Source organism: Cicer arietinum, chromosome 2 (genome assembly GCF_000331145.2).
Source record: "Cicer arietinum cultivar CDC Frontier isolate Library 1 chromosome 2, Cicar.CDCFrontier_v2.0, whole genome shotgun sequence".
NCBI classification, from domain to species: Eukaryota; Viridiplantae; Streptophyta; class Magnoliopsida; order Fabales; family Fabaceae; genus Cicer; species Cicer arietinum.
In genome coordinates, this window is record NC_021161.2 from 24,236,223 (window position 1) to 24,258,316 (window position 22,094).

Below are 22,094 nucleotides of genomic sequence, written 5' to 3' on the forward strand. Positions count from 1 at the left end.
AGTGTACTTACTGGATTTCTAAAACTTCAATTACAGAAAATTGTCTTTCACAAAGAATTAAAGAATATCAAGACTTTGACTCAATCACTATGTAGGATCTCACACAAAAGTATTTAGCCAATGAGTATTTGTGTGTTGTAACAACTTTTCTCTCAGAGTGTTTTTCAAAGGTTTATGAAAAAGTGTATCAGTTGTTATTCAAAAAGTTATTCAAAGTTGTTTTAAAAAAGTGATTGAATCAGCTTATATATATTCAGAAAAACATCAGGACAATCGATTGCTCAATCGATTGTATAAAGGTTTAAAACTAGCTTAATCGATTACCCAATCGATTTTCGCGTGTCTTGTTTTTCTTGAATCTTGAACATATAAGCATGAATCGATTTGCCAATCGATTCTTTTAGTACATGAATCAGAAACTGAAACTGAGAATATATCAGAATCGATTAAGTAATCGATTATAGGTGTTTTGTTCAAACAACGAGATCAAAACAATCGATTGCCTAGTCGATGTATATTCATAGTCCTAATCGATTTGGCAATGAGCTGAATTCTTCCTGTAACTCAAACATTTAGCTTCAATCGATTCGTCAACCGATTGTGCTAATCACAGTGACTCAGACATTCAGCTTCAATCGATATGCCAATCGATTGTGCTGGTCACAGTGACTTAGACATTTATTTCAATCGATTTGCCAATTGATTGTGCTTGTTACAGAAACTCAGCCATTTGTCAAAATCAATGTGCCAATCGATTTATTCAAAGTGTTTCTGATAAATGATTAACTTCAATCGATTACCTAATCGATTATCACAAAACTTGTAGTTTAAGAAATCTAATTCAATTGATGTCCCAATCGATTTGATGTATCACAGAACTTATTCCTGATGAAAAACTTTGCCACAATCGATTTGCCAATCGATTGATTCAGAAATTGGTTGGTTCTGTGAATAACACAATCGATTACTCAATTGATGTCCCAATCGATTGTCCAATAGATTGGTTTAAGCCCAGAACTTAGGTTTCACTAAAAACCTTTAAGTAATCGATTTCCCAATCGATTTACTTAGTAAAAACTCTTGTTCTGAGTCAGACAATCGATTGCCCAATTGATTCATCAATTGACTTATTAGTTGATTGATTTACTTTCTTTGGCAAATACTTAGGTATGAAATCATAGTGATTAGTCAACTAAAACAACTACTATGACAACTAATCACACTACACATTTTTGCATCTTTCTCAAGCGCATCCTCCAATATTGGTTGATTCCTTGACTTCCAAGCTTTTGTTCCAAGTGTATAGTGTCTGTTTGTTTGTCTGAAATGTTTCTCAATTCAAATCATTAGTTCAATCAAATACTTTCATATGTATTGTGTGTGTTGGGAATTAAATCAAAAACATGATCAGGGAAGCTCATGACTTACACTCTCTCGACGCCAACCGAAGTAATGACTCTAAGAACGAGTCTCGTTCAGCCGCCACAAATCGTCGTTGTGAGATGTACATAATCAGACATGTTCGTGATTATGAGTTAGTAGCTAAGAAAGCTGATGGTTCTCAAGGTAGAAATCATGATTTGTCATTAAATTTGATTGTTTAGTTAGCATTAGCCAGAGATATGCTCAATTTTATTGTGATTTTATTATTTTTGCTAATATTTTGTATCCTCTTTAGGTGATTAAGAATTACTTGGCAGTTGGTAAAGATATTGCATTATCTAGAGGTACTTATTGACAAAGCATTCTTATCTTGCTCCAAACTCATGCTAATTATCAATGGAACTTGTATGCAAGGTACTTATTGAAACTTGTTCACCTCTTTTGTTACTCTGCCATGCATTGAGATTTGAGGGTCTTTATCATGGCAACTATAACATCCAAAATTTCATAATCAACTATTTTATTAATTAAATAGGATTTTAAATAAATTATTTTGGTGTTAAAATTATTTTAGAATATATGTTGATTAATTTTATGTTTACTTCTTTTTATTTGTGTGAGTTTCTTATGGTTTGATAATCGTATATATATTTGATTTAATGAGTAATATAAATTATAAATATTATGTTTAGTAATTTAATTTATTTTCAAAAATATAATAGTATTTTAACAAAAGTATTTTAGAGGATAATATTTTGAGTGAGTTTACATATAGATTTGCATTAGATATTTGTGGTGATATTTTTGTGTGTGTTAAACTACATAATAAGTGTGTGATTAGTTATATTTTAATTATTTAAGACTATTTTCTATTTTAATTATTTGTTTTTATAAATAATGGTCGTAAGATAGTAGTAATATTGTGATTAATTTCTTTGTTTCTATATATTTTCTATGATATGATGGTTTTATACGGATTTATTGGGATTTAGTAATAAATATAAATTATTTATGTTATATTTAATTATTTTATCGTTTTGACTATTCTATAAAGATGGTAGTATTTTTATGTGATTATTTTGTAAAATAGTATAGTAATAATTGTAGTTAATATTGTGAATATGAGAGTTTTTGTTATTAATGTATTTTAAAATAGTAATTACTTAAATTACTTTTTATAAATATTAGTTTTGAAATATTGGTAATACGTTAGTAATGAAATTGTGTTAAAAAAATTAGTTTTGGTAATTGTTGGTTTTATTTAATAATAATAATAATAATAATAATAATAATAATATTTTCTCCCTTCTATTCCTATTTACACCCAACACTAAGAAAAGAATACTGAAACCCTCGCAACTACTTCAAAACCTATTTCAAAAACCCTTTATAAATAAAATTCTGTAAACAGAGGGATTACCAAAATTCTAGCCACCATCACCTCCTCTTTTTCGGCATCAAAAGCTTAGAATTTTCTTTTCTTGTGAACGACTTTGTGTTGTACTGGAAGAAAAGCAGCCAAGGTAAGGGTTTTTCCCCCACACAAATTATAGTTAGGTCGTTGGTTGAATGACATCAAATAAATAATCGTGATTACTTATATTTTAAAATGAATAAATGTAGACTAATGGATTAAGATAATAAAAACCCCAATTTTTGTTGAGATTGAATTGTAATATATGACTTCTATGTAGTAAAGTATGTAAATTTATGCTATATGTGATAAAATTGTAGTTTTGTGATGAAAATGAAATAAAGTTTGAATTTTTACCTTTTATGTGACAAAGTTTTAACTTTTATTATGTATATTAGTTGGAGTGTGAATTTTCTTGTTATATATTTTAAAGTGTTAATTTTTATGGCCTATATGATATCAAGTTTCTATTTTTATGTGTATGTGGTCGCAGTCATAATTTTTATAATTTTTTTTTATGAATATGTGATACTCGTGATATGGATGTGTGTATTTGTTCAATAAAGTGATGATTTTAAAAAGTGATTTTGAATGCATATGACATGATTCCTAGTGGGCTGTGTGAGAATATATTTATTTGATACTATATTTTCATGTCATGGCATATGCATCTTCGTGGGAGTTTGCTTAGTGGTAGGTTTATTTTCCCCATTGATATGGGTGATCCTTCTGTGTGGAAGTTGCCTTAGTGACAGGTTTGTTTTCCTCATTGGTATAGGTGATCTTTTTGTGTAGAAGTTGTCTTTGTGGCAAGTTTACATCCAAACCATGTAGTTTTAGGAGCATTCATTATGCATATGTTTTGATATACAATTTACCGATTTGCATATTTTTTTTCTTTTAAATTGGAATTTTTACGTTTATATGTTTTGTGTTATTCTTCTATATGTCTTGCTTTGGTTTGATGTGGATGATGGAAAAAAAACTGACACTTACAACAACATTTTAGTTACTAATGAGTTCGAGGAGATTCAAGAGTAGTTAATGAGTATTGGCGTGTAGCGAACGTGGGGTAAACATGAGTTTTTCTTTCAAGACGATTTTGTAATAATAGAATTGTCCAATATTTTTAAGTGCTTTTAATTCTTTTGTCACAAACTTTAAAATTGACTAGGATTCTAGAAATACAGAAGTGGTTCCCTTCTGTTAAGAATAATTTTCTTCACATTATTTTAATTTTGAATAAATATTTTTTTAATGATATTAAATAATGTGATTGTTACTAATTATGTAAAATAAATAAATGTTAAGTATTAAAAAAAAAGATTCATAAACTTTTCTAAAAAATAAGTATTTTTTTAAGTAACGTTTTGAATTAAAAAATTTAGGGCGTTACACCAACCGTGGTTGATGTTTTTTACAATACTTCAAAAAACTTTCTAAATAGTGGAGGTTTTTCAAAACTCCCACAAATTGAGTTAAAAAATGATATACCACTTATGTACTTTAGAAATTTTTGTTCAATTGTAGAGGTTATAAACCGCCAGCTAATAACCATAAAAATATGTTATGCTCTTGCTCCCTTTATTGTAAGAAATTGTAGAGATTAGACTCTCTTGCGTTATGGATTTAGTTCCTCAATGGCAGTCACCATTTCAACTTCACCAAAGGACATTCATCAATCACTATTTAGATTTTGATTGTATTTTTTATGTAGACAATCTTTTATATATATATATATATATATATATATATAATTATATAGATACAGTATTAACAAACGTATTATTAACCAATTAAATTAAAATAAATAAAAGACAACAAAAACAAGGAGAAGGGAAGAATCAATTTTTTGTTTTTTTTTTATATAGACAATCTTTTATATATATATATATATATATATATATATATATATATATATATATATATATATATTGACATTCTTATATATTAATTTAGTCCATGTAGAGAATTAAATTTTGCAATACTAAAAATAATAGTTTCGTGATTTTTTCTGGTTTGCATTATTTTGTTATGATAATATGAAAGCGCACTTAATCATTCTTGGTGATGCCTTTGGTTCTACACGAGAAATGTTTAAAAAGAACCTTCGTTCCGGTAATTACCCATCAAAGAGACCCTTGTAACACTCTTTGAACAATTGAGCGAAAATAGTGCTATTTTGAAGCTTGTTGAATTGGATTCAACAACTAAATCATCAACAAATGACATTATGGTGTGTATTTTTCTATTGCTTGGTATTCTTGTTTAATTTATTGACTTTTGCTTGGTATACCGGTTGAACTTCTGTTAAGATCATGAGTTTTAATTTATTGAACTTCTGCTTGGTATGTGGAGAAAATGGATGTGGTAAAACAACTCAGATTCCTCATGTTAGTATATCTTGTACTTGAGTGCGGTGGTTTTGTCTATAATTCAAAACTAGCTTATGTTATGATTAAAAAATTATATTTATTATTTCAAAATTATCAGTTTCTTTATGAAACTAACTATGGTTCAAGCAAGTCCCATGCCCGTAGTGGTATTATTGGCGTCACTCAACCGCGTTGAATTGTTGTTCTTGCCACAACAAAGAGTGTGGCATATGAGCTTGACGTTCATCTTGTGAAGGAGATTGGCTTTCAAGTCACATTCGACAAGAGAGTTGGAGAAAATTGCTTATTAAGTTTATGACTGATAGCATTTTGCTACGAGAATTTCAGGTTGTTATATTTTACCTCACTTTTTTTTCCACTTGTTCATTTTGGGAAATGCTTTTATCAAGTTTGTAGGCTTATGATATCACAAATGATGAATTAGGAAACATCCCTTTTGGATCCCTTAGTCGTCGACAAGCTTGCTACCATGCAAAATACTTCAAGAGACGCCTTAAAAAAGACGAAACTTTGTTTTACTGAAGCTTAGGGTAACCTTGGTCCTACTTTGCTTGAAACAACCTTTCATTTGCATTAGAAGGAACGACAACAACACAAAGGTTGTTTTCTTTTTTTCTTTCAACTTTAATAATAATAATAATAATAATAATAATAAGAACATAGGAGGATTTTGGTTGCAGATATGCTAACTATTGATCAATTGGAAAAGTGTCCTTTACCGACTTTAGATCCATGTTATGATCTGGTAAATGAATTTAAAAGGGGAGAATCCAATGGTTTATGCAAAATGTAATTAGGTAAGTCCCAAATCTTGAAACGTGATTTCAATGTCAAAATGATTCAGGGATCTGATTATATATTTTAATGAGTTTTGGTTAGATGACCTTGGCATGGCAACCTAAAATAACTAAGGGATATGCATATATCTTAATAATGAGTTTTCTTAGAAATATACTTATTAATTTTTTATTTGGTAGGGTATTGAAAGAGATCTTGCCGAATAATAATAATAATAATAATAATAATAATAATAATAATAATAATAATAATAATAATAATAATAATAATAATAATAATAATAATAATAATAATAATAATAATCTTTTGCTAGTCACACTTATTAGCACTTTAGCTTTAGTAGACATTTTTGAAGCATAGGTGTCTTATAAAATGCAAGGATATAATTTTAAAATGAAGATGGCTTTTTGAAATTATGAGCTCTGCATCCCTTTTACTGTTTTATGCACCACAAAGTATGGAGAAAGCTTCATTGTATAAAGCTATCATAATGGATTTTTTCTTCTTCTCACTTTTAGGGTCTTCAATAGATATTCAGAAAAACAATGAGAAGCTTAAAGGCAAGCTTATTACTACTGTAGCTGAGGAAATTGATCCATCAGCCTCTTGTAGCAAAGTTAAGTATGTGCTGATTAACGAGCTCCAAATACTACTACAACTGCAGAAATTGATCCAACAACTACTTGTAGCAAAGTTAACTACGTGTTAATTGATCCATCAACCACTTGTAGCAAAGTTAACTACGCGTTAATTAAAGAGGTACCATATGATTTGGAAATTGGGGACATGAATCAGGAGCCACAAACAGAAAACCAGAATGCAGAAGCAAATGTCTCAAATTATTTTCCTGGGAATAATCACTTTTAAGTTTTTTTTCATGAATATCTCAAATTATCATCCTTTTCTATATGATACTAATTTTAATGAAGGTTGATGCTTGTCATTTTATATGAAAAATATATTTGGATTTTGTATCAGTTATTTGGAGACTGAAAAATAAATTGTATAAAATGCAGCATTTAGAAGATATGAAGCAGCATGGTGGTTGAGAAAAATGGTTGGAGTTGTTACAGCTAAAGATTTACCAGAAGAGCCTTCTGAGGAAGAGTTTAGATTTCGGTTAAGGAGTGGGATTATTCTTTGTAAGGTTCTTAACAAGGTTCAACCTGGTGATGTATCCAAGGTCAGTTTGGATGCTCTTGATTTTATTTACTCTATGTAACATTGTCGTAAGGGGTTCAATTTTAGGAAACGAACTAAAGCTTCTATCACAATTTAGGTTATATTTGACTCTTGTAGGATTAGGACCATCTACTAAAGACATATGTATACAATATTTAAATTCTCTCTCAAAAAATTGCAGGCTCACGACGATGCTACAGGGCTTCCTCATATTATAAGAGGCTAAAGAAGGTTCAATTCTGACACAATGCTAATGGAGAGGGCGTGTAGCCAGAAAAGAACTTAGGAACCTGAAAATGGTAAGTTCCAAACTTAGGAACCTCAGATATAAAAATTAAGTTGCTTCTATATGACTCATCAATTAATATTTAAGCAGCCTCATTTTTTCTTAATTCTGATTTTTGTGTTTCTCTTTACTCTTAGTTGATGTTTGTTTCCATTTGCTTTAGGCTGCAAGAGAAATGAACACACTTAAAGAGGCAAAGGATAAGCTTGAAAAACGAGTGGAGGAACTCACATGGCGCCTCCAACTAGAAAAAAGTTTAAGAGTGAGATTTTTTTTTTTTTTTTGCAGTTAAATAAAATATCGATGATGTTATTGTTCTTTTATTTTTCACAATCACGCATTTTTTAGAAACACTCTTTTACTTTTTGAAATCCCTAAAGAACTATATTGAATTCTACAGACCAATATAGAAGAATCCAAAGCACAAGAGATAGCAAAGCTGCAGAACTCCCTGCAGGAGTTGTAGAGCAAAGCTGATGAAACCAATGCCATGCTTGTAGCGAGAGAGTGCAAAGAAATCTATAGAAGAAGCACCTCATGTTGTTAAATAGACCCAGGTTATCGTTGAAGAAACACATAAGATTAAATCTCTAATAGTAGAAGTTGAGAGTTTATAGGTAACATTTTCAAATGTCCTTTGCCCACTTCAGAGACATCTCTTTGGTTTTGCAGTTGAAACTACAACAACAATAGTGATCTTGTCTCAGAACCACCGATACGCACTGCAAACTAGAGAGCTGGGGCGAGTCATTTAAGGTTTAGCATAAAGACAACTTACTGTTTTGGTTGGATTTGGATCCCTTATTCCATTATTTATTTTTTATATTCATAACGAAAACTTTTTGGTGTGTTTATCAAATATTTTGTTTAGGAAGATGATTATTGTTCTATATGAAATTAGTTTGCAATTTATCAAAATAAATGTTAAGAAAATCATTATGCCTTCTGTTGAAAGTTTATTGAATCTTTTAGAGCAAAATAATTATTTATTGTATGTTTTAATAGAATTAGTAAAATTAAATTATATTTTATTGTATGTTTCAATTACATTAGTTAATAAAAATAAATTAGAAATTTAAATTTAATTTACTGGTATTAGTAATTTAGAATTACAATTAGTAGGGAGATAAAATAAATTTAATTTAATAAATTATAATAAGTTTTAGTGACAGACAATATCATAGGAATAGACAAATTTTTTATTTATATTTATCTAGTTTTTAGTGACAGTCATTATTGTAGGTAGGAATAAAAAACATATAGTGACAATCCTCAAAATATGTAGTGACAATCCTCAAAGCATAGCCAGATGCCGCTTAAAGTTGACGATAGATCCGGGTGTAACTCAAAGTACTATTGACCTTTGTTATATGGATATGACCCTTACATTTGGACATATATTTCCAATTGGCTTCCACATTCACGAGAGAGTAGATGAAACATTTCTTTTTAATTCTTAAGCGGGATAGTTGTGGTCAGCTTTAGGAGCTTTATTTATGTTAAATTTGAGGTTTATATCATTCTCGATTTGTCTATGTTGGCATAAATTTTTAGAATTTTACAAATTGAGTATTGAATTACCTCATAGGGATGTTTGATGATTTCTATTTAATTATGGATTGTTGTCTAAAATTTTTATGTTGACCTATATATTTTACTTGTGCGAGAATTGAAACATTTTCATGGGTAAGGAATATTTATCTATTTTTGTAGTGGAAAAAAAATGGTTGAAGCTATGGCACTAATAGCTGTTGCTATTGCCACTCAGAAAGAATATGACTTGCGAAGCGATGAAAAGAAAGAAAGAGCAGTTGAATCTAGAGGTTTGACAAATTTATGTAGGCATGACCCTTCCAAGTTTCATGGAGATGTCGATCTTGAAAAAGCTGACAAGTGGTTATAGAAAGTGGAAATATATATTTGAAGTGATTGGTTGTCCACCCAGAGTGAAAGTGAGTTATGCCATTTATCTATTGCTTGGTGATGCTGAGTGTAACACCCCAAATTTTATAATAAATATTTTCTTCATGAAATAAGATTTTAGATAATTAATTTGGTGTTAAAACTGTTTTATAATATATGTGGATAAATCTTGTGACTAACTTTCGTTATATGAGTGTTTTCTATGATATGCTAATTTTGTATATATTTGACTAAATAAGTGATATAAATAATAAATATTGTATTTTATATATTTTCCTATAAATAATAGTATATAGTATAAATATTTTAAAGAATAAGATTTTAGGCGACTCTACATGTATACATGTGCTTGTAATTAATGTGATATTTTCTTGTATGTTTGACTGATGTTAAGTGTGCACATAAATATTTAATTATTTATAAATATATGTTATTTTAATTATTTATTTTACAAATAATTATCTTGATATATTAGTAATTTTAATATTAATTTTCTTTATTTTTATATAGTTGCTATCGTATGAGGATTTTATACATATTTATTTTGATTTAGTAAGTAATATAAATTGTTAATGTTATATTTATTTATGTTATCATTTCGACTATTCTATAAAGATGATGTATTTTTATGTGGTTATTTTGAAAAATGTTATAGTAATAATTATATTTATTATTTTAAATACGAGGGTTTTAGTTTATCTATGTTAAGGATAAATAATATTATGTTAAAATGAGTATTTTAGAGAAATGTTTCCAAAAAAAAAATTATTTATTTATTAAGTGTTGTTATTAATACTAGAAAATGAATTTTGGACCACGATTGTTTGCACCCCTATTTTTTACTATTGCATATTAATTTGGGCTATCATTGATTGAAATTTTCCTTTCTACACCTGCGAGTTACTCATTACACCTCTATTTCTGCCTCAGACTTGATTACATGTGTTGGGCCTTACAGTTTTACTCTTGCACCTGTACATCTGCAATCTGCACCCCTCATTCTGCAATTAAAAAAAATAAAAAAATAAAAAATGAAAATCTGACCGCCAAATCGCTTAAACCATTTTTCTCTCAAATTCACTCCGACCAATTCCTTGTTGTTTTGAAACGATCTCAACCTCTATCCCACACAAAATCGGCCATTGAATCCATTTTTGGCATCAATTTAACTATCGTGGCTCCGATTAATTAGAAACAACTGCGTTTTTTCCTTGGGCGACCTGGTTTTGGAAGATTCCAATCACCACATTTGTCTTCTCAAAAAACTGGTATCATTTTTTGATTCCTCTCGTCGAAACCTTCAAGAAGCACTACTCATTCGTATTTTTCGGTGAAGTTGACGTCGGACCCTTTCAGCGCTCTGACGATTCGGTGAGACTTTTTCTGCAGTTTTTTCTCGTCGTTTTGACTTAATTAATGTTCCTAAAATTATTATTAATTATTTAAAATTTATTTTTAAGCTCAGCATAGTTTATCAGTCAAGTCTCAACGATTTTGTGAACTCGTCGTTTATTCGCATTCGCTCGCTGTACGTTGTCGATCTACAGTTGCTGTTGAAAATTTCCATTGATTTATATGTTTAAGAAAGCTTCTAAATAAGGTAATGGGTGAGAGAGTGCTTGAATTCATGAACATAATAATATATTGTGAGATGAACGAGAAAACTGTATTTCTCAACAATTGATCCGGGGCTCGGTACGTACAGCAGTAGCCATTTGAGAGATAAATTAATTAATATGAAAATATTGAGATTGTGAGATTAAAATGTTAAATAGAAATGTTTATAAGATGTTGATTGATTTAATTTTGATTAATTGGGTGGTATTTGATATTTGATATTGTTGTGATGTTGGATGTTGTGAGATGAACGGGAAAACTGTATTTCCCAACAATTCATCTGGGGCTTGCTACGTACAACAGTAACCCTTTGAGAGATAAATTAATTAATGTGAAAATATTGGGATTGTGAGATTAAAATGTTAAATAGAAATGTTTATAAGATGTTGATTGATTTAATTTTGATTAATTGTGTGGTATTTGATATTTGATATTGTTGTCATGTTGGATGTTGAATGAAATTATGTGCATATGTTTGATTAGACGAATTTATGTGATATGATAGTAAAAGATGGATGCATTGTATGACATATGTGTTATGTGATGATAATGATGATGTTTGATTAATGATAGGGATGTTATGAGATTGTGATGAGTTTATATGATGATCATGATTATGTATGATTAATGATGTTATAAAATTGTGATGAGAATATTGAAGTACCCCATGGTAAATGAAAAAGTGATGATTCCTAAAAATGATGCTCTTAATGGAGTATCATAGACCAACGAGGGGAGAAAATAAATATTGAGAATTTGCGAAGTGAAGATTATTTTGTCATCATATAGGTAGGGCCTGACAAGCCTAGTGATTCCGGAGAAGTACAACTGAATGAGCCTGATCGTGGCGGTCTGTTGTTGAGCCTTTAGGCAAGATTGCTAGACCTCAGAGGTATTCGGGTGGGGAATTCCTAGGTGACTTGGAGGTAGTTCTCCAAATGTCGGGAGCTACCATGCAACACACGTTTACCTCGACTGTCACGTATATGTGTCTCGAGTTGAGTTGAGGGGATCTATGAGGACATGGCCTATTTGAATTGTCCGCCCACTAGGATGGTGGCATAATATCAAGCCTCCTAACCAAGTACTTCAGAGTTAGAATGGTACCACATTGTGAAGTAGAGTCTAAACTCATGCATAACATTGCATTTTCTTGTGATTGTTTTGTTGTGATTAATATGTATTGTGTGTGATAATAATTTCTGCGATGATTTGATGTTATAGTGAAGTGTATTGATTTTCCTTGATTTTGACTATATAATGTGATGTTTTTCCTTGAAGAATGTTTGTGTAATGATACGGTTTATTGATGATTAATTGTGTGTTCTTCTTATTTATATTATACTATCAACATGATTTGAAAACTCACCTCCTTCGTTGTTTGCGTTTGATTGGCTTGGCCCTGCGTTTGCGAAATCACAGTTATTACAAGTTAATGAGTCTTGAAGTTCAAGTTTGGGAGAAACCCCACTCTGATAGGTGATACCGAGAATTAAGAGTTGTAATGTGTATTTTACTTATGTTATTACAAATGACTTTTTATATGAAAACTTAGTATGAGTAATTCTTGGGAATTAAATCAAGAAATTCTAGTTAAATCAAGTTCATTGATATTGCACTGTTTTAATTGAGGAACAAAGTTGAATTGTTACATGTATATTTAGAGAAACGTGATATTCTAAATTAGATATTAAAGTTTTTATTCTCTTTAACAGATTTTCTTTATCTGCTGCAAGTTTTCTTCAAATAATTTAGTATAAATTATTATAAATGTTATTTTGGGGGTTAGGGTGTCACACTGAGAATTGGTGGAGGAGCACCAAATTGATGATGAAAGTTGCTCACGAAGAGATTCAGTAGGAGTCATTTTGAATGAAGTTTTGTTCAAGCTAGTATTTTCCTGCTAGTGCTAGAATAAGTTGGGGGATGACTTTTTGAAGGTTTGTCAAGGTAGTATGACACTCGGAGGATGATGAAGACCTAACTGGAGCAAATTATGAGGAAAACAAGAAAAATTTAAAGTAAAAACTTTATAATAATTTTTAGTTTTATTTATGTTTAATTTGAATTGTAATAGTTAATGTTTTATTTTAGTTAAGTGGTGTAAACCCATTTAATGGGCCTATAATTATATTTTTAGGCCTTTGAGGTATACGAGCATTTTTCCTATAAACACTTTAGTAAGGACCTCATTTGAAAAGTTTTTTTTTTTTTAAATGAATTAAAATTTTATCTCATGAAAATAGTGGGTGAAAAGAGGTATTTCGCGTGCTAAATAACAAAATAATGCAGATTTATTGTCTTTTAAGTTTTTGCAAGTGTTTCAAAATTAACCAAATTTTAAACAAGAACTAACTACATTTTTTTTATTGAGAATCATTGATCTATTTACTATTTATTTACATGGTAATAGTAAAAAAAAATGTATTTCGTATGTTAAATAGAAAGAAAAAAAAGCAGATTTGTTGTCTTTTATTTATAAAATGACTAAATTTTTTAAGTTTTTGCATATGTTTCAAAATTAATCAAATTTGAAAAATAACTAACCACTAGTTTTCTAACCGAGAATCATTAGTTATTTTACTATTTATTATTGTGAAAGATATTTTTTTTACTATTATCATGTTAATAAGTAGCAAAATGACAGATGGTTATTACTGGAAAAAAAAGGTAACGTAAGTGGTTAATCATTCATTAAATAGCCATTAATTGTGTGTCAAAATTGGTTAACTTTCAAACTTATGTAAAAATTTATGAATTTCATCCACTTTAAAAGTACAAAATAATAAACGTGTCTTCTTTTACTATTTAGCAACTGAAAACAATAATTCTAAATGTGCTATTGTTTTACTATTACCAATGAATAAATAGTGAAATGACCAATAATTCTAAGTAAGAAACAAAGCGGTTAATTCATCTTTAAAAAATGGTTAATTGTTGATAGGTTTGATTAATGCAAAACTTATAAATTTCATCCATTTTATAAGTACACACAATAAGTGTGCATTCTTTTACTATTACCATATTATTAAAGTAGTGAAATGATTAATGATTCTTACTTCAAAACAAAAGTTTTTTTACTCCATAATCCATTATTTTTTACTTGTCATACAGAATGAAGTTTCCGCATTGAAGAGATTAGACGAAGACCATAACAACGATCACTTCAAGTTATAATAGATAGTGATGAATTGTTCGAGTTGGTCATTAATATAGTGCGCCAAAAAAAATAACCGGGTGTAATTTTGAATGAACCGATATCAAAATTTGTAATTGTTACTAATTTATTATTTTGATACTATATTGCTATTTTTTAATAAAATTAAAATATGTGGTTAAAAATATATTTTATTACTACACACCATTTGTCATTTGTTGTTATCTACAATAAAATACTTTGATAATCCATTTGGTAAAATCTTAGATGAAAGAATAAACACTTGAAACAATTTCTATTAATTTAGACAACTCTGAATTTTACAACATAGTTTTTATGAATTGAAACTACCCAATTTTTGATAATCATACATTTAACTATTGATTCTCATCCTCACCACCTCTAAATACATCACTCATCAACAAAGTTATAGATAAGGCAAAATTAGTAATCTTGTTTGCATCACTTAAAATATATATGTATGCAAACATCTCAACCAATCACAAGGAGGTCTTGGCAAATTAAATTATGGGTTCGACTTTTGTTAATATATCCATGTAATTCATATGTTGTATTGGTAACTTGGGTGATTATGCTTATCATAGGTAACAATTAACATGGTAGGCTCTTCCAAACACCTTTCAACATGAAAATATTCGTTTGAAGTATAGATACAACGTTCTCAATCTCAACAACTGCAACAAGGTACCTCCCGAATGAAAATATATACTTGACGATTAAAAAAAGGAAGAAACATATAACTAAATATTTTTATAGATATAAAAAGAATTGAAAAATAAATTAAATAATAATCTCATTCCGTGGTTGTTCCAAAGAGAGGGGAGTGGTGGAGTCTTGGAAACATGAGATAGATATAAATATATACAAGAAATTACAAATATCACAACTTTTTATAAATCATAAAAATTCTCAATTGAATATTTTAGAATTTTGTTATACTCTTTAACAAATCTTGAAAATCTTAATTAACTATCTCAAGAATTATTTCAAATCTTATAAAATCTTAATTTAATAACAAAAGATATTTTATAACAAAAAATCTTTTAAATTCTACAAAAATCTCAATGAACCATATAAATAGGTTTCTTTCAATTTTTTTTTTTGGTTTATACGCTTCTATCGTTTTAGCAATTCCATCTACCCTTTCACCCAAAACTCCAAAACCATCCTGACTTTGCCATCACCCAAGACCACCGACCCTCTGGCAGCGTTTTCCGACAACCCGGTACCTTCCTTCCTTCTACATCTTTTATTTCTGGTTCGTTTCTATTCATCTTTACCAAGTTTTTTCTCTTATTTATTCTTCTTTTATGTTGTTTCAATGTTTGTTTTGATTCTTATTTTGAACATTTTATTTTTGTTTTGATTGTTTTTGTGGTGTGTTGTTTCATTGAATTATTGTTCTTCTATTATGTTTATTTTTTTCAATAATCGTGCCCTATTTTGTTCAATGTTGTTTTACTTGGGATCAAAAGCAGAATGGGATTTTCAATTAGAAAGAAAATCAGAATGGGCTTTTTTATTGTTACACCAGTTAGTTTGTTTATTGGTCTGATTACTGCTACTGATTTGTTAGTTGAATTTGAATCTGATTTGTGTTGCATCTGAAAGATTCTCATTTGGAACTAATAATCTTTTGGTTCAAAACCGGATAGAATCCAATTAAATTTTTTTCGAAAATCATCCTGTTTTTATTAAAGTGGTTTTTAAGGACTTAATCAAACCATTAATGTTGTACAATTTGGTTTTGGTTTTGAACCATGAACCTAGAAGTATTATTATTATTATTAGGCCTAGTTGCAGTTTTGGTTTTTCTATTATTATCAATTCACGGAATTGGTCTCTCTATTAAAATAGGGGCTCAATTTTGTGAATCAGTAAAAATATGAGGACTAAAATTGCAATTAAACTTTATTATTTTTAATATATTATTATTATTATCATTATTATTATTATTATCTTGTTTACCATCTCTCCTTATGATTTTCCCAAGTAAACGAGTGACGTGGAAAAGATAAGTTAACAGAGTATTATGAGTTAATAAAAATTTAAATTATAAGGATTTTTATATCATTTTAAACTATAGGAACTTGAAAATTTGATAAAACTACAGGGATCAGCATATTTAGCTCCTACCACTTCTAATTTCTTCATTTATAGTGCTTCTTGTCTATAATCTTTTTGTTTCAATAGTCTCTCAGTTTATCTTCTATCACTTCTAAAGTTGATTATATTTTAACAACAAAGTTCAAGTTTCTCTTTTTTTTTTTATTTATTTTTTAAAATTTCATGAAACCTTATTATGATTGTGTTAAGGTGGAGGGAGGATAAAAGAGATGATCTACACAGCAATTGACACATTTTACCTCACGGATGAGCAGCTAACAAATTCACCTTCTAGAAAAGATGGCATAGATGAAGCTACTGAAACCACCCTTAGAACCTATGGCTGTGATCTCATCCAAGAAAGTGGCATTTTACTTAGATTGTATCCTTTTTGTTAGTATTATTGTTTTCATTTGCATTTAATTTCTCTGCATTCAGTTTAGTTTGTTACCTTAATGCGTGTCAGACCACAAGCGGTCATGGCTACAGGGCAGGTTCTATTTCATCGTTTCTATTGCAAAAAGTCATTTGCGCGTTTCAATGTCAAGGTCTTGATTTATATATTACTTGCTCTTTTTCCTCTCTTTTGCATAATGAATCAAAATGCTCATATCATCTCTTTTTGCAGAAAGTTGCTGCAAGCTGTGTGTGGTTGGCTTCAAAACTAGAGGAAAACACTAGAAAAGCTAGACAAGTACTCATTATGTTTCATTGGATGGAATGCAGAAGGGAGAACTTGTCCATGGAGCATTTAGACTTGTATTCCAAGGTTGGAAGCTCCCATTTTATCCCTTATATTTTTTTAGCACACTTACTGATAGAATCATAGATTTTGACCATATTATGAGTCTGCATCAGATGCCTTAATGGACTTTAAGAATAACAGGCCTGTGGTATCAAAGGTATATGAGTGTAAGAAAAAGAAAGAGCACAAGGTAGATAATTAGAAATCTGCTAACTGCAGTTAACTTAGCATGTGATAAGAGGGTAGTGGGATTGGCATTCATTCATGGGTCACTTTCTGTTGGGGCCCTTAGACAAAGAGTATCTTTATCCAAAGAAACTGAAGATTGTTGTTAATTGGCCTGTGTGCAAGAATGCGAAGTGTTTAAGGCTTTTTCTGGCAGTAAATTGGCAGTCACCTTTTGATTGGGAATCTTGAATTTAGAATCAAATTGTGGGTCTGATACAAATGCGTTAATGGGATTCAAGAATGACAGGCCCGTTATATGGAAGGTGTATGAGCGGTAAGAAAAAGAAAGAGTCGAAGGGAGAGAATTAGAAATCTGCTAACCTAGCAGTTAGTTAGGATATTCCAATAAAGTAATCAGAGCGTAGTGGGATTGCCATTCATTCATCAGTCATAAGTAGAGAGTGTGTTTCTTTTCTCTCAGCCAGGAGCTCGGTTCTGGTTTAACTTGTATGAGAGCTCAGTCTCTTTTGGATGATCATTATAATTGTTTTCTGAATTTTTCGTTAATCATTTATCTACTGTATCACATACATGCTATGAATATCATTTCAATAATTTAGTCTTTTGAATGATTTTGTTTTCATTTTATTGAACAGAAATACGTTGAATTGAAAATGGAGCTGAGCAGAACAGAGAGACATATTTTGAAAGAAATGGGATTTATTTGTCATGTTGAGCATCCGCACAAGTTTATTTCTAATTACCTTGCTACCCTTGAAACACCTCCAGAATTGAGGCAAGAAGCTTGGAATCTGGCTAATGATAGGTACATTGTTTTAGATATTATTAATATTATTGTTATTATTATTAATTATTAATTTATTATCATTATCATCATCATTATTATTATTATTATTATTATGATTATTGTTATTGTTATTATTATTGTTATTATTATTGTTATTCCCAACATGCACCCATATTCCTTTTGTCACTGTTTGTACCCCATGATTCGTTACTCCTGTAGTCCCAAAAGATCCCTGAGTTAGACTGTATCTTTTGTATGTTAATGTTCTGAAGGTTTGCTCGGATTGAAATCTTACTCTTAGCACATTTAATGAAGTTAAAAAAAATCTTGACAAATCTTTCCATGTCATTCTTCTTCTCAACCTGGTAATGCGATATCATCCTCTCTGGACATGTTTTTTTTTTTTTTTTACTTTTCCACTGTGGGTAATTTTTAGCAGCGCTCTGTTTTTTTGAAATGAATATTCTATTCTCAGCGACTGCTTCTTCTTCTCCCCTGTTCCATGATCTCGGCACCCATTCCCCTGTTAGTTGTGCCATCATTCCCTTATTCTCTGCAACTATTCTTCTCAGCTACCATTATTCTGCTCTATTTTACCGTTTCTGCACCAACAGTACTATATTATGGCACCATCTCGGTCTCAACCAACACTTAGCAATGACCTCTGACGATTAGTTATGAATATCTGTTTAGTTTTGTGCATTATTCTATTTTTTAGCCATTATATGTGTCTGGTAAAAAGTGCTTGAATAGTTTCCTAGACTTCAATGTAGCGGCCATACCGCTACACAGCCATAGCATATTGGGAGTCGGCTCCTGCACTACTCTATTTCATACTGACTATATATTGATGTTTCCTGTAATCTTGTGACATACATCTTATCATATGACATAGTTGTAGTGGAGTAAAATAATGTTTTTACAAATTTAATTGCCTAACTACAATTTGTGCTTCTTTTGTTATGACTTGTATTCAATACTTTTTACTAGGACAACACAGTTGCTGATTCTTAGTTATATACCTACCTATCTATCTTTTTTATGCAGTTTGCGTACTACATTGTGCGTTAGATTTAAGAGTGAGGTTGTGGCTTGTGGAGTTGTATATGCTGCAGCTCGTAGGTTTCAAGTACCCCTTCCTGAGAACCCACCGTGGTGGAAAGCATTTGATGCAGAAAAGTCCAGTATCGATGAAGTCTGCAGGGTTTTGGCTCACCTATATAGCCTTCCAAAGGCACAATATATACCAGTTTGCAAGGATGGGGACTCATTTACATTCTCCAACAAATCATTGGAATCAAAGTCTCAGTCAACTGCAAAGGTGATGGTCAGTTTTGCCCTTCTCATTTTAAAGTGTATTCCTTATTTGGAGGAGTCAAATCCTTTATTCTTGTTTAACCTGCCTTAGAGGTGCAATATTTTCTTATGTAAACCTGTATATTGATGCTTCCTGTAATCAACTTATGGTTTTGATAAAACATATTTGAAATCATTGCCAATCTGTAGGATGTTCCTGAAAGTAGGTCGCCGATTAATTCTGAGAAGTCAGCGCTAAAGGTTGCTCTCGAAGAAGCTAACGTTGACTTGAGTGGTAGCAAGGGTGCTTCGGTAAAACAAGCCACTGATAAGTTGAACGATGCTAGGAAATCTGATGATGAATCCAAAGGTATGGCTTCTGAGAGAGATTTAAAAGATGAATCCACGCTGAAGTCCAAACCAGACCGTAAAATGGAGGGCGGGGGCGAGTTACGGAGGGATCGGGACAGAATAAAATCTAGGGATCGTGATTGGGGAAGGGATTCTGACAAAGAACGTGAACGAGAGGAAACTGAAAGGGTCAAACTTATAGATCGTGGTCATCGTTCTAGGGAGAGGGCAAAGGATTTAGGTACTTTTATAGAGTTTATGTGTGATTATTGTTTTGCTGTGTACATAGGTTAAGATTTAGTTTTTGTATTTGATGCAGGACATTCAGAGAAATCAAAACGCCATTGTATATATCATGGTATGTATCTTCGTGAGTTTGGGATTTGCTTCTTTTTTTTTTGCTTTCTTCCTTTTGGTATATAATTTGCTTATAACATTTTCATGTTTCAGACCGTGACTACTACAGTTCCTCTTACTCGTCAAGAGAGAAGGATCGGCATAGACATCATTGACGTAACTTAGAAGATGTGCCCAGGTCGTTTCTATGAACCTTGATGCCTGTCAAAATCAAAGTCAGTTGATCAAGCATTGCACTGCCTTTGATGAATTGATATACGTATTCAATAACTTATACTCTATCTCCCCTTGTTAAAAGTATATTCGGCTCCTGTTTTACTTCAAACACTATTTCTTTTATACAAATACATACCAGCAATGGTTTTTTTGTACTCTTAAAAATTATACTACCTCAAGTCTCAATGTTGCAAAAAACATTTGGTGAATTCTGAGTAATTATTCAATTGTAAAATCAAATGTTTCTATTGAGGCGATCAACTTCACGATTCTTTTATAAAATTCCAAAACTTCTAATAATGTCAAATGAATGGATAATAAACTTTAGGAAATATATGTAAATATGGATGGTTAGTGTACATATTTACGAATTTTAGATTTATATAAAATTTTGTATATTTGATTATTATAATATACTAATAATCAAGAATTAGTGAAATTTATTTTTTATGTCGAATTATTAAATGGAGTAATTCTGTGAAAAATTACTCCTAAAATTAACGGATCTCTATTTCAAAGTAAATGACTTTCAATTTTTAATGTACTAATTATGTTTTTTAATTGAAATATTTACTAATACTATTATAGATTTTGTGCGAGGAAATTAAACCAAGAGGATTAACTATAGTTCCAATTCAACCATGAGAAATAAATTGAAGGACCAAAGCGCCTCATTCATAGGATGTTGTATAAAAAGAAGGTCAAATGTATATCTATTAGGAGATTAGAGTCTACATAAATAAATAGTGTTTTATCCTTAATTATAAGAGTATCATTTGGAACAAATTTATTATCTTGAAATAAAAGTATAAATTTTAATTTATTAGATGCATTTATTATTTTTTTCAAATATATCTCTTATTAATAATACTAAATTGTCTTTAAATATGACAAGTCAAATTTACTAGAATATTATTTAATCTCACCATATGTTGTCTATAACGTCTCAGATTTTGATCCAAAACATTATTTAAAAATAGTTGTTTTCTTTTAAAAACGACTGTAAGTTTTTTTAGGATTGATTCATCATGTTAAAAATAAAAGGTGCACTAGAAAATGATTTGATATATCTTTTGTAAAAGAATGCAACCCAATTTACTAGAATATTATTTTTTATTTATTTATTTTTTGCAAAGTTAATTTTTTAATCGTTAGAAAGATGTTCATTTACGCTCTAAAATAAATTAAATTATCTTTAGGTGAAATTCAAGAAAAACAAGGTTGGCTGAAATTAACTACGATTCAATTATTTACTAGCAAAAGAAAATCCACCTCCGCATTTTTGTTTAAAGTTAAGGATGAAAATTAAATAACTTTAAAAATGTATCACATCTCTTTTATTAATTCAAAATATTATTTTTATGTAAAAATCTCTTACTCCCACACATGTGCACCAAACAAACACCACTCATGCAACTCTTCGAGATTATTAGTACCTATATGTTGGTGTAAGGAATCAATTTATCCCACAATAAATATTAAATAAAATAATAGGTTAACAACCATAAAATAATAAGATAACAACCATAAAATATAAATATAAAATCTCTTTGTAATAAAAGATTTAAAGAAATTGATTTTTGATTAATTCTCAATGATGTATCAAAAGTCACAAACTATGGCTAAATAATTCAAGTAGCAAATCAACTAGAACACATAATTAGATTGAAATGAAAACAAAAATATGAAGGTGCGCAAACAGAGAAAGAGGTCGAGTTGTCTTTGTCTAATTTAAAACTCTTTTCTTAATTCTAATTATGATATGATAATTAGAGGCAATACACATAATTTTATCTTGGTTCACCACCAACTTGGTAGCTACACCCAGTCGTCTCACACAAAAGGATTTATCCACTAATTCAAAACATTG

General features: G+C 30.0%; 1 protein-coding gene across 4 annotated transcripts; it reads left to right on the forward strand.

Moving 5' to 3' along the window:
* Nucleotides 1-15,244: 15,244 nt before the first annotated feature.
* Nucleotides 15,245-20,433, forward strand: LOC101496182 (cyclin-L1-1-like). 4 transcript variants are annotated; one of them, XM_004514439.4, is made up of 9 exons: nucleotides 15,245-15,402; nucleotides 16,494-16,665; nucleotides 16,750-16,831; nucleotides 16,912-17,052; nucleotides 17,853-18,022; nucleotides 19,052-19,331; nucleotides 19,511-19,892; nucleotides 19,971-20,009; nucleotides 20,102-20,433. In XM_004514439.4, exons 2-9 carry the CDS (start codon nucleotides 16,514-16,516, stop codon nucleotides 20,161-20,163), a joined length of 1,308 nt encoding a protein of 435 aa, XP_004514496.1. In that variant the 5' UTR covers nucleotides 15,245-15,402; nucleotides 16,494-16,513; the 3' UTR covers nucleotides 20,164-20,433. The 4 variants fall into 4 exon arrangements, with proteins under 4 accessions (XP_004514496.1, XP_004514495.1, XP_004514497.1 ...); XM_004514438.4 differs by having other exon boundaries at nucleotides 15,276-15,435; XM_004514440.4 differs by having other exon boundaries at nucleotides 15,276-15,435; nucleotides 19,052-19,325.
* Nucleotides 20,434-22,094: the final 1,661 nt, after the last annotated feature.

Excerpts from the sequence above, each read along its gene's own strand:
- LOC101496182 (XM_004514439.4), top strand. The coding sequence starts at position 16,514 with ATGATCTACACAGCAATTGACACATTTTACCTCACGGATGAGCAGCTA. Across the intron at positions 18,023-19,051 it reads TGGAATCTGGCTAATGATAG|TTTGCGTACTACATTGTGCG; the intron begins GTACATTGTTTT and ends TTTTTTATGCAG. Across the intron at positions 20,010-20,101 it reads ACGCCATTGTATATATCATG|ACCGTGACTACTACAGTTCC; the intron begins GTATGTATCTTC and ends TTCATGTTTCAG.